This window comes from Heterobasidion irregulare, assembly GCF_000320585.1.
Source record: "Heterobasidion irregulare TC 32-1 unplaced genomic scaffold scaffold_14, whole genome shotgun sequence".
Classification (NCBI taxonomy): Eukaryota; Fungi; Basidiomycota; class Agaricomycetes; order Russulales; family Bondarzewiaceae; genus Heterobasidion; species Heterobasidion irregulare.
This window is the reverse complement of record NW_009258210.1, coordinates 829930-842042: the sequence shown is the minus strand read 5'-3', so window position 1 is coordinate 842042 and position 12113 is coordinate 829930. Positions and strand designations below refer to the sequence as shown.

At 53.6% G+C, this 12113-nt stretch overlaps 6 protein-coding genes across 6 annotated transcripts; 2 read left to right on the top strand and 4 right to left on the bottom strand.

Moving 5' to 3' along the window:
• Positions 1–780: 780 nt before the first annotated feature.
• Positions 781–1791, top strand: HETIRDRAFT_108395 (uncharacterized protein; the record flags this gene model as incomplete). Its single annotated transcript, XM_009555089.1, has 3 exons — positions 781–1087; positions 1182–1356; positions 1422–1791. 3 exons carry the CDS (start codon positions 781–783, stop codon positions 1789–1791), a joined length of 852 nt encoding a protein of 283 aa, XP_009553384.1.
• A 41-nt stretch (positions 1792–1832) lies between these two features.
• On the bottom strand, positions 1833–2439 carry HETIRDRAFT_108396 (uncharacterized protein; the record flags this gene model as incomplete). Its single annotated transcript, XM_009555088.1, has 2 exons — positions 1833–2055; positions 2102–2439. 2 exons carry the CDS (start codon positions 2437–2439, stop codon positions 1833–1835), a joined length of 561 nt encoding a protein of 186 aa, XP_009553383.1.
• A 1163-nt stretch (positions 2440–3602) lies between these two features.
• On the bottom strand, positions 3603–4110 carry HETIRDRAFT_332169 (uncharacterized protein; the record flags this gene model as incomplete). Its single annotated transcript, XM_009555087.1, has 2 exons — positions 3603–3867; positions 3971–4110. Coding segments are annotated over 2 exons (405 nt in total), but the record flags the coding sequence as incomplete, so codon positions are not given.
• A 707-nt stretch (positions 4111–4817) lies between these two features.
• HETIRDRAFT_456418 (uncharacterized protein) lies at positions 4818–5326 on the top strand (the record flags this gene model as incomplete). The annotated part of the gene is made up of 2 exons (XM_009555086.1): positions 4818–4930; positions 4984–5326. The coding sequence occupies 2 exons, from the start codon at positions 4818–4820 to the stop codon at positions 5324–5326; spliced, it is 456 nt and encodes a 151-aa protein (XP_009553381.1).
• A 318-nt stretch (positions 5327–5644) lies between these two features.
• Positions 5645–6367, bottom strand: HETIRDRAFT_456417 (uncharacterized protein; the record flags this gene model as incomplete). The annotated part of the gene is made up of 2 exons (XM_009555085.1): positions 5645–5777; positions 5847–6367. The coding sequence occupies 2 exons, from the start codon at positions 6365–6367 to the stop codon at positions 5645–5647; spliced, it is 654 nt and encodes a 217-aa protein (XP_009553380.1).
• Positions 6368–7129: 762 nt separating this feature from the next.
• On the bottom strand, positions 7130–8135 carry HETIRDRAFT_108399 (uncharacterized protein; the record flags this gene model as incomplete). Its single annotated transcript, XM_009555084.1, has 4 exons — positions 7130–7650; positions 7714–7808; positions 7888–7962; positions 8035–8135. 4 exons carry the CDS (start codon positions 8133–8135, stop codon positions 7130–7132), a joined length of 792 nt encoding a protein of 263 aa, XP_009553379.1.
• Positions 8136–12113: the final 3978 nt, after the last annotated feature.

The following is a 12113-nucleotide window of genomic DNA, read 5'->3' as shown; positions in this document are numbered from 1 at the left end:
ACCCGATTACTGAAATATCGAGAGCTTTACGGGAATAACAAGCGCGGCTTGTGAACAGTTTCTGGCGAAATCTGTGAAAGCTTGAGACTAGCTACTAGCGCTTCAAGCATGGACAAACGACTGCCGATAATTGGCGGGGAAGGCGCGGGAGGGCGTGGGTCGATTCTTCGCCGCGCAGCGCTAGGTTCGTTTCCTTGTTCTCCGCGACTGGTGGGCATGCTTCGGAGATCTGACATGTGGGATGCTGATGGCAAGGCATCCAGAATACGTGTCACTTGTTCTTCTGACGAACCCATGATATTCATTATGACAGATGGTGGCTCTGGCCTCGGACTGGCTTCAGCAAAAGTCCTAGCAGCCCAGCGCTCAGGATAGACGCATCTCTATCATTGCACGGAGCAAGAAGAAATTGGCCGATGCGCTCGTCGATATCGAGGTACGTTCGCCTCGTCGACTTGGACGGCAAGTACCATACTACACATCGACTGGAGCAGAAGCATCGCAAACCTCCCTCTCAGATCATCCAGTCCTTTTCGCACGCGCTCTCATCTTCAGACGGATCCCGCGCTGCATTCCACGACGCTATCTCGAATAGCGGCGCGCTCGCAGTGCTCTTGCACCAGATGCGGTATTCCTTTGTGCCAGAACGCCGACGCCGAAGTTTAAGTACCGAAGCAGAGCTGAAGGAGAGGATGGGAATTTATGACTGGGCTTGGCTCGAGTACGACCAGCATGCGCAAGTCCTTTGATAGATGCTGCGCTTACGATTCGAGGCCCACTATGAAGAATTCATTCGAATCCTCACTTCTCACTTTCATTACCGAACACCGTGCCTATCTCCCCCTCGTTCTGTCTTACCGATTAGGATCTGAGCCCGTCCAAAGTCAACCTCGCTGCCGTCCCGCGCTCGCCGAGCGCACCGTGTACGAAACCGCGGAAATCCACTTCTTTGGACTCCGAAGCCGGCATTCTACAGATGAACGATCGCCACCCGCCGTGCCTGTCGGCCTCGTTGCAGAGAAGCCAGGGTCTCGAGTGAAGCTCGGGTGCGCGCGACCGGCTTCTGGCGCCGCCCTGGTCGGCGACTGTGCGCTGTGCGGGATCGCCTCTTGCGTTTGACCTCGAGGACATAAATGTCTCATGCCTGCGCGTTCGCGCCCTCGATGATGGCTCGACGTCAGGGCGCTCGCTCGCCAACTTTACCCTTGTCCATGCCGCGGTTCCTCCTCGGTGCGCAGGGACGTCCCCTCGCGCCGGACGCATCTGCTGCGTCGAGGATCGGCCGCGAGTCGCTGCTGCCCCTCTGACGCGTGCTTCGCGCACTCTGTCGCGCGACGTGTCCTATTACACCTCGCAGTATGAGTTCCGTGCCGTGTCTTGCCCTGCCTTGTATCCTCCGCTTCGCGCGGTGTCCTGTCGAGCCCTGGCGCTGCAAGTACGCACGTCCATTTGAGCGTTCTCCCACCGCGCGGCTCCACACGCATCCGCACGCGCACCCTCCGCATCAAGCAGCCCCGCCCTTTCTCAGAACGCCACAACGCCACCGAGCCCTCGACACGATCGTCCTCTCGACCTGTATCCGCGCCACCAACCAACCGCACAACGACCGAGCAGGGCGATGCCTTCCGCGACAGCCGACCTCGCGCGCTCCAGACAAACAGACAGACAGACTCCCCTCGCCCGCCGCCGCAGTTTCGCACGGCACAGAGCGCGCGCCCCGACGAGCGCCACCTACCACCTACCGCCCTGCCGTCTGCGCCCCCTCGCGCCCCCGCGAATGACCAGCCCTGACCGCGACCCACGCAGAGCGCTCGAGTCGCCACGCGACGGGTCTACACGCGCCGCCGCACGCCCGTGGAACGCACGCGCTCCACTCGAGTGAGCTCTGCGCGACGACGACACCAGCGGACGGGAACACGGGCTATCGACACGACATGCGCGGCGGGGAGCGCACGGTGCATGCATCGTAGCGTCGTACGGGATCGCATCGAGGTACCGCGCACCGCGCGCTCAGAGCCGGACCGCCCCCGCCCGCGGCCACCGCCGGCCTCGCGACTCGCGCGCAGCGGCATCCCCGACCCACGACGACGTGCGCGCCTACATTCGCGCGGGGGGCCGCCGGGCGTCTGCGTCGACGACGGGGAGGAGGCCCGTGCGCGCGGGAGATGGCCGGGCGGGTTGGAGACGAGGCCGAGGCTGCGCGAGGCCGAGGCGCGCGCGCGGAGGTGTGCGCCGCGCGCGGGAGAGTGCGGTGCGGCGGTGCGGCGGTGCGGAGGCAGGGCGCTCGCTGCTCTCTATTTTGTCGCGGTTCCACGCGCGGGCGTCTGTCCCTCGCCGCCCTCCGCGGGGCCCACGGCCCACGGGCGCGCGCGTGGGTACACCACGTATGGTATGCGTAGTACAGATAGATTGGGCGCTCGGCGCCGCCGATAGATGCATGTCTGCGCTCGATACGAGCGAGCTGCGTAAGTACTCAGGCGCGTGCGTGGATCATGGGCCCTGAGGGCGCTAGGTGGGCGGGGCGCAGTGTTTGCCAGGTATGGCGTGCCAGTGGTGTGCCGCCGCCGAGCCGGGCGACCCACTTACAGTACGGCAAGTACGCCAACGGCCCAACACGATGCGGGCGACTCTGTGCACGCACGCGCATACATGCAGTACTGTACGCGCGGACCTGCATGTACTCGTACACTGTACTAGCACGGCGCCTCGCGCCCAGCCACGCCCCGCAAACTTTCGCAGGGCGCAAACCCGTCCAGAAATCCAGAATCCAATAGCGTTGGCGTGCGCCGATGTCATATGCAAAGTGACAGAGACAGAGACAGAGACAGAGACAGAAACAGAAACAGAAACAGAGACAGAGACAGACAGAAACAGAAACAGGAACAGAAACAGAAACAGAAACAGAAACAGAAACAGGGAATAAACATGAAAAACGAAAAGAACGAAGAACGAGGAACGAGAAGAACGAAACACGAAGAAGAAAATGAGAAAAAAAGCGGGAAAAAAGCGGAAAGAAAAAGACGAGACGGGGCGAGGCGAGGCGAGGCGAGCGGGGAGGGCCGGAAAGCCTGGGAGGCGAGCACGATTGCGGGGAGCGGACGATGCACGAGACTGGATACTTAGCGATAGTAGTAGTAGTGGAGGAAGAAGAGGCAGGATGTAGCAAGTAGCATGTAGCGAGTAGGTAGCATGGCAAGTAGTAAGCGGCGGGCTGGATTTCGATGGATTCGTCGAAGGCGGGGGCAATGGGAGAACGAGAACGAAGAGGTAGGGATAGAGATAGAGGTAGAGGCGAGGAAAGATGACGGTGGGAGGGGAGAGAAGATGGGAGCGGGAGGACTCCGACGAGAGGCCTAGCCTGATATCGTGAAATACCGGTAATCGATGCTGGTTGTGGGTGAGGGTATATACCATGACATTCGAACCCTTCAGGGTGCGGCGTACACACACGCACACATACACACAGAGAGAGATTTCCGGCGCCGCGAGCGAACCCTCCTCCGCGGCCCGCCGACGGGCAGCCAGCCAGAGCCGGCCGGCCAGCCGGCCAGCCACCGCATACCCACTGCGCCCTCCGCACACACACCCGCGCCCACGCGCGCCTAGTCCTCCTCCCCCATCCCGCCGGGCACGTTCCGCTCGAACCACGCGCGGAGCCACCGCTCCGCGGCTGCGTACTCGCGCTTCACGCGCGCCAGGACGCGGGCGATCTCCGCGAGCGCGTCTGCGGGGTCGGCGCGGGCGTCGTTGGTGCCGAGGTGCTGGATGCGCGTGCACGAGGCCTGCACGCGGGCGACGCCGAGCGCGGCGGAGGAGCCTTTGAGGAAGTGGCCGAGCGAGGAGAGGTCCGGGAGCGAGCGCGCGGCGCTGTGGGCGGGGATGTCAGTCATGGCGAGAGTAGATGTTGAAAAGGAGGGGGGGGGGGAGAGGGCACGGGCACGGGCGGAAGAGGGAGAGGAAGGGCACGCACAGCGCGTCGTCCATCTTTGTGAATGTGGCTGCGGCCTGGGTGAAGTAGGCGGAGACCATGCCGCGCGAAAAGTCGAAGGTGTCGTCCTCGTCGAGATCGAGGATCTGTTGGAACGTCTCGAGGTCGATCGCGCCGTCTGGGGACTGGGCGGGCGGGGCCAGGAGGGCGTCGATGGAGAGGAGAGGGGAGGGCGGGGGACGCGGATGCGGCGTGGAGTGGGAGCGCAGGAGATGGACGAGGGGGGGAGGGGGGTCGCGCGAGCGGGGGGAGGGGAGTGGTTGGAAACGTGAGCACGCGCGGAGGAAGGATAGCTGGCGGGGGGGAGCGCGGGGGGAGGGCAAAGCGCAGAGGGAAGGGAGCGTAAGTCTGGACACTTACGTCTGCGTCGTCGAGGTCCAGGTCAGCCGAGGCGGCGCGGTCGCTCGTGTCGGGTGCGTCGGGGTCCGAGTCGCCCTCTGCGTCTGCGTCGTTGTCGGTGTCGTTGACGGGGCCCGGGGGCGAGGACGCGGATAAGGGTATCGACGCGGGGGAAACGGAGGTGGAGGTGTGGATAAGGGCAGAGGATGAGGGGGAGAGGGGGGCGAGGGGGGGGACGGAGGGGGGCGAGGGCGAGCGTGCGGGATGGAGGTCGGGGGGGACGGAGGAAAAGCGGGCATAGGTGTCGGGGGGCGGGGAGGCGGCCATTGCGGGTTGCATTGGGTAATATTCGAGCGAGAGGATTGTGTGCGGGGGAAAGGGGTAGGTGCTTAGCTTGAGAGCGAGGGCGAGCCCGGACGGTGCGAGGACGAGGAGAGCTCGAGGTTGAGCGGGGGACAGCGACAGCGATCTGATTATCGGCGGTGGCTCGATGACGTCGCCGTGCCTTGCCCAGGCCATCCCGCTCCGCACCGCACACGTCATCGCTCTCCACTCCCCGCCCACCAACAACAGGCGCCCACCTCGGCCCAGGCCCGCCGTGTCGTCCCAGCTTCTACCGACAGCACACGTGGTGCACATGCCACATTCAACTCCAGTGCCTCCTCGGCCCCTAGCACACCGTACCCGGAAAACACCGCGCCCCGCTTGCCCACACCCAGCAACATCTTATCCATCGGCAACGCCGAGCGCCCACTCTACCTGCACCCACCGTACGTGATGTGCCCCCACGCGCCCGTGGGTCCCGCGGAGGAAAAGAATAGACAGACGCGCGCGCGGGAACAGCGCCTCAAGATAAAGCGCCTCAGGATAAAGATAAAGCGCTTTGGCTCTGCACGCTCACCACTCGCCGCTCGCCGCCTCGACCCCAGCCCGCCCAGCCCACGCCCGCGCGTTCGTGCTAGCCCAGCCCGACTGAACAATTCGCGTCTACGCGAATAGCACCCTCCTAGACGGTGCGATAGCTAGCTGGCTGGACTCCGAGCGCTGCATCAGTGTGCGCGACGGGCGCGCGGTGCTCTGCACGTGTCAATATTCGGCGAGGCAGAAGATAGGCCGCAGGCGCCTGCGCCTGCCTGGCCCTCGTATTATGATACCGCACAGCTCCGTCGTCTCCCCTTTTGCTGTTCCCCGCTCGTCCTGGTCCGGCGCGGCTAGTCATGCCAGCTACACTAGAGCCGTCGGGCCTCGCGCCGGCGGTTTGCGTGCGACGCGAAGAGTTGCTCCGCGCGCGCCATGTTCTGGTCTGGTCAGCTCCTACTAGATACGTAGACTCTGGTAGGTGCGTCGCGCAGGGCTTGCGAGAGACCGCCTCCCCGCCCGGCTCTCGAGCATCCGCGCGTTGGCGTCATCGCCATCGTCTGCGGCGGCGGCGGCGGCATCATCGGCTGGGCTGCGGACCCGGCATTTGGATCCTGGATACCACGGTGCTCTGCGCGCGCGAATATACAGCATGACGCACTACTGGATACGACCAGACACGACCGGACAGAGTTCGCGCAAGCAGCCCTCTGCCCCCCCGCGCGCTCCTCCGCGCGACGGGTGCTGTGCTGGCCTGGGGAGGAGATTTACCACCCCCCGCCGCACCTGCCGTCTACCTAACACGACTCGTGACTCACGACTCCCGGCTGCTACCCACCTCCCGACGCGAGGACGCGGACGCGGGACTTGCATATTACATACCAAGGCCTCCGCGCCCCTATCGCTCACGCGCAAGATAAGCTTGCGTGCGAGTGAGTTACGCCGCGCAGGCGCAGGCGCACCGCTCGCTCTGAGAGCCGCCCCGCACCCGCCGGCGATGCGCGTCATGGACTGTCGTGCGCCCCCATCGACGGCGGCGGCCACAGCGCGTTCTACCGCCTCGGTGTCGCCCGACGCCCGACGCCCGCGCTCGAGCGTGGGGTGAGAAAAGGCGGACGTCTGGGGTAGGGCCGCGAGGGGCGCTCTGCACACGTCGGGCGTGGTGCTCCGGTACGCGCACATGTGCCGTCCGGCTGCGTACGGGTCCTTGGGATCGGGGCGTTCGAGTGTCGTTTGGTATCCTGATGCCCTCTGATGCCCTCTGCGGCGGTGGCTACACCACCGCGGTCCCCACGACGTCAAGTTGAATCGGGAGGTACTCCACAGGCGCTGGTCCCCTTTCTTGCATTATCACAGCAGCGCGCCGCGCGGTATCGCTGCACAGGCTCCGCATCGTCTTGGAACCGCGCCTTTTCGTTCTGACAGATTTATGAGTTCAGGCCAGGCTGCCTTGAGCTTGAGCCGGGGCAGGCCGCTGTCGACACGGCGCCGGAGCCCGCTTTGCGCGAGTCTATTTCGCAAACGGCTTCGTCTTGCATGCAGACCGCGCACCGCGATTCGCGCCGACGACAAGGCAGAGTCTGCCCAGAACTCAATCCTTCCTGTGTCTTTTTTCAGAACAGAAGGGATCGGCTTTATAGTCTAGTTACGACGCATCGTATGCCTAGAGTCGTACCGTATGTGTGTGTATGCTAGTCCGTAAAATGTGATTCTCCTGCTTGCTCTGTGCGTCACAATGACCCTCAGGGTGCTCGCGTCCGCACCCATTCGTTGCCGCACAAACCATGGTGGACGGTGACGCTGGCGGACGTGATGGCAAAGAGAGTACGCGATCCCGTCACCCACATCTTCCCAATCCACACCGTAACTCTGCTCCAAAATTCTTGCATGCACAGGCTAGCTAATTCTCGGCACATCCACGATGCAACCATGTGTATACACCTCTCAGGCTCCGCTCGAGTTGTACAGAGGGAGTGTGTTTCGGCGGGAGGTATACGCGGGAACTTGTGAAGCGTACTCGGGCGAGACGAGGTCGAGCATCGCAGGACCAGCGAGGTGCGGCCGCGTGAGGAACCAATCCCGCAACCAGCGGGGTCTCTCTGCCCAGCGCAAGTTGCGGCGGGGGTCGCGCGGGGACGCCGCGGGCAGGGGAGACACCTCGTCTTCCGCCTCGCGCTCTGCATCTCCAAGAGTGGTGCGAACGTGAACGTTCGACCAGCCCGACGAGGTGGACTGCGGCTCGGGGGGCGAGCTGGCCGTGAAGCTTTGCTGCCGCTCGGCGTGATGGTCGTCGGCGTCGACGAGGCGCCGCGCCGGCTCTCGATAGAGCGAGATCTCGCGCAGCTGGTGGAACATGACTGGCCCGCCGTACTCGGAGTCCGTGCGGCAGTGTTCCGCCCACGCGCTCCGACGGGGGATTTTCCGGCGCAGTCTGTTCCAAGTGTCTTTTCCGATGCGCGTGCTCACTGCGCGACGGGGTGCTCGCGGTGAGATGGTAGGCTAGACGAGGCTGCTGCAGGATCGCTCACGAGGGCATGCACCAACGAGTCCACCCCCGAATGTCAGCTCCAGCCCGAGGATGCGGAAGACGTCCTTGGCCATGTCTAGGATCCATCGGCGGCCGCTGTCAACAGTCGTAGAGGGAGTGGCTTGTATCAGATTGTAGTTGGGGCATAGAAACGGAAGAGCGAAGCTGCACGAACGTGACCCGTAGATATATAGACAGATAGTGGAGCTTGATTAAGACTCCCTTGCAGGTGTGTCCGTGTATGAACTTCCTGAAGACAGATCTGATGTTCAGAGACCAGTGTCGGAGAACCGTCGAACACCGTCGCAATGCCGTAGCTCACCAAGCGATATACGCGCTCAGAACCTCTTCCATGGCCAGCTCGGGTAAGTCTTCGCTGATACAGTGTTCGAGGAGCTTCGCGACCTCGGATTGACTGAGCATGCTCGATACCTCATCGAGGTAGGTACTTGGGCGGAAGATTGTGATCGTACTATCGTAACCGTGCTTTCTGAGTCGAAGTCACTTCGGGCCAGGCCTCGCGAAGCTCCTATGAAGGTTTCCCCGAAATTTAGCATATTTGAGGGCAAAAAACAGTCAAATCCTTCCCCGTTTGAAGCATATTTTAGGCTGAAATTACATCATGTTTCCCGGTTTTTAGCATATTTGTATTGATTCTAGGTTGAGACCAGTGGCACTTACCAAATCATCTTTAGTCAAGTAAACAAAATTCAGGTGAATACCATGCCCAGTCATAAAACTGGGCTTTCATCATGTATTCCTCTAATTTTAGCAGTTTAGTATCATTGCATGAGTTTTGTATGAGGGACCAACCCAGACAAAAATCAAAACTTTTACCTCAAAAACACCTATTTTTCAACAAATCTCAGCAATTCCTGGTATTTGTCAGCAGTTGTTGACAATGTCGGACCACAATTATTGCAAATTGCCACAATTGGGTGCAACTCATCTAGCTGCCAATTTATCAATTCCATTCTACAGAACTTATAAATTTTCAATCCCTTGAAAACTCTTTCTAGACACTTAGCAATTGTCAATATTTGCCAATGATCTCCAAGTCTATAACACAGCCCTCAACCCAACAATATCCAACAATTGCTAATAATTAGCTAGGGCCATGGGTAGTATGGCATAGTGTACCCTAATATGACTTAGAGATAGAGTAGCAAGGCATAACAATATCTAACAAGATCTAGGAAAGCTTAAAAAGTGGATATAAAGTTAAGACCAGGCAGGACAAAAAAACAACCACAATAGTAGACAATTATCAACAATTGTTGGAAATAAGACCATAAGCAGATTGCCAGTAATTGTTGGTGATTGATATATCTTGCCAATGGTACCTGATTGATGACAATTGCTAACAATTGCTAATAAGAGACTATCTGCCAATTCTAGACAATTGCCAGCAATTGTGGTGTTTATATGGAATTTGCCAGTAAATATTACAAAATGTTATATATTGTTAACTAGACTCTAAGAAGTTTGATTTTTATCTAAGGAAGCCCTAAATACTTTTGTGTTACTTTTTCAACACAACTTTTGCACAACTTTCATATAACTTCTACACTACTCTTCTAATAAACATATAACAAAAGCTCAGTTTTGTGACTGGGCATGATATTTACTTAAATTTTTGTTTTTTATTAAGAATCCTACCTTATACCACTATTTCCACAGGCTTCTATTTTATGATCTTGGCATGGTGGCTAACTGTTCATTGCTAATGCCAGATTAGCATGTGCTTAAACATAGAAACATAATAATTGATAGCATAGTATAAAGTCTTTTATGTCATAAGAGTAAAACCAATACTATAGGGGCTCTATTTGTTGATTTACTTAGTCTCAAACTAAGTGTGACATACTATAACAGGTATGACAAATTATGACTATCCTTTTTAGTTTTAGTATATTCCATAACCAAAATATTGAAAAAGTTAGCATTTTTCTAACTGATTTTGGAGCATATTAACTAGAAAACCCTTATAAGAGCTTTATAGGGCCTTTTGGATTCTAATTTGGCATTTACTACCATATATATCAAGAACTGGCTGCTTTAGGTGGCTTTATTGCTATTTTAGTACCTTTTCTTTTGATACACCTACTATCAGTATTATAGCTCTTGATATTAACTTTTATGCTTAAATGCTCTAAAGGTATAAACTATGCTATAACCCTAAATCCTCATAAATATTATAAAACTTATTATATATTTATATTGCTTATGGTCTAACTTACTTTTGTCTAGCACTTATAGAGAAAATTAGATTCAGAGATATACACAAGACTATATAGAGCTTGCTCAGAATAGTGCTTTAATTGTTGTATAAGGTTTACACTATATAATATGATTAGGGAAGTTAACATAGGCTCAAGCACTTCTAAATAAAAGCAAATGATGTTCACCTGGTTCTTACCAATATTGCTCTTAGCTACTATAGCATTGGTCAATTCTCTTGTTTATACTTACCTAGATTAAACTAATGTCTTATCTTTGATTACTATATTTGGTCTAGCCTGTCTAGTCTGGCTTGGACTAACTTATCACTATCATCAATCAAAGCAAACCTTAAAGCATTTTCCTAGTTCTCTAGGATATCCTCTTATTAGAAATTAACTTTAGTTAGTAGGGGCAGAGTGTCCCCATCTTCTATTCCTAGAATAAAACTAGAAATATGGTGTACTATAGCCCAAAATTTTAATGCAGCAATATGTTAATAGCCATTTTAATAGAGGACATTGTTCAATTCTCTATTATAGGCTTTTAAAGCATTATTGTCAATAAATTCTCAATTGCCATTGACCTTCTCAAAAAGCAAGGTCTAATCTACTCTAACTGCTAATATGCTAGTAATAGCTTTGTATGCAAAAACAGAACACAAGAATGCACCACTAGATATTGAATAGGTAAAGAGCTAACTTTACTAGAATATTAAAGGACCTTTGTGAGTTGTGAGATGGGATATGAGATACATACCACATAATGGTGAGATTATCAAGCTAGATGATATAATATTACTTAGGTTATATGTACACAATTATTAAGTTGTGCTCTAAATGAGCTAAGATAGTATGACAATAGTCTTGTACAATAAGATACTATAGGCTATGGTCATGAGCAACCTATTTGACTTTAAGGGCAGTAATAAAGGCCTTAGTAATAGTGGTAACAAAAAAAGTGAGAGGAATCAAGCAAAACAAGAGTGATGTCAAGGTAAAGCAATGCAAATAAGATTTTTTTGTAGAATTGAGCTCTAAATAGAGGGGTGTTTAAAACTAGTATATTATAGCATCATAAGTAGGTATTTATAGTAAAATTAAAGTGAGTACAGTAAATATGAGATTGTAAGGTGGTAAAGTAAAGTTGATATTATACCAAGACTATAATATTGAGAGATAATGAGAAACCACATGCAAAGGTGCTCACTGACCATAAGGTCCTATTGTGCTTAAGAGACAAAGAGATATTTAGTAAAGAGTATAGTAAAAAGACAATGCAAACTCTGCAAAGGAGAAGGAAATGATAATCACAAGACCTATATTGTCCAATAGGCATGGCTAATAAAGCTTGCTACAATATTGTGTTATAGAGATGCTTACTGATGAGTATACCACCTCTTTAAGCACTAAGGCTCCTATTTTCACATCCTCTTTATGATTGTTTACTTAAGTTTGCAAAAATTTATACAAGCCTCTATTGGTGATTAGTAGCCCTCAGCTAAGTTAAAATGGCTCATAGCCTGGCATAATGTCCCCTAAGATATCTTATATAAAGAGGGTTATAATAGCAGGTTAATGCTATCCTTTTTACAGTATAATACTGTAGTATCTTATAGTATGTGTGATTACTTGGGTATTATGCAACTACTCAGAGGAACACTTTTGGCAATGCTAATGCTGCCAAGCCTTGATATTTTGTGCTATGCTCTTTCTTATATGAGCACTTCGAAGTTAGCTCCATAATACTCTATTTACAGCAGGATTTATTGCATATGCTTATTGGATATAGCAGGTCTTATAACTCCTTTCTCTATATATTTTGCATAGACCACTTCACCTACCCATATATTCCTTTATTAAATACCATTTACTTTCTTGACTATTGTATAATAGAACTTTATGGTCTACAAGCTATCCTACACATAGTTTCCTTTATCTTTCAAGTTTCTAAGCTTGGTGTAACCTGGCTTGTATTTTATTGTATAATTTTGTGTTTACTCTACCTACTTTATTTTACTATAAATACCTACCTTTAGATCTGTAATAGACCATTTTTGAACACCTCTTTGTTTAGAGCTCAACTTTATAAGAAGATCTCACTTATGTTGCTTATCTTCATCATTGTCTTTATCACTTTTGTCTTACCTTCAAACCACTATTGTACCTATTATTAGGGCCT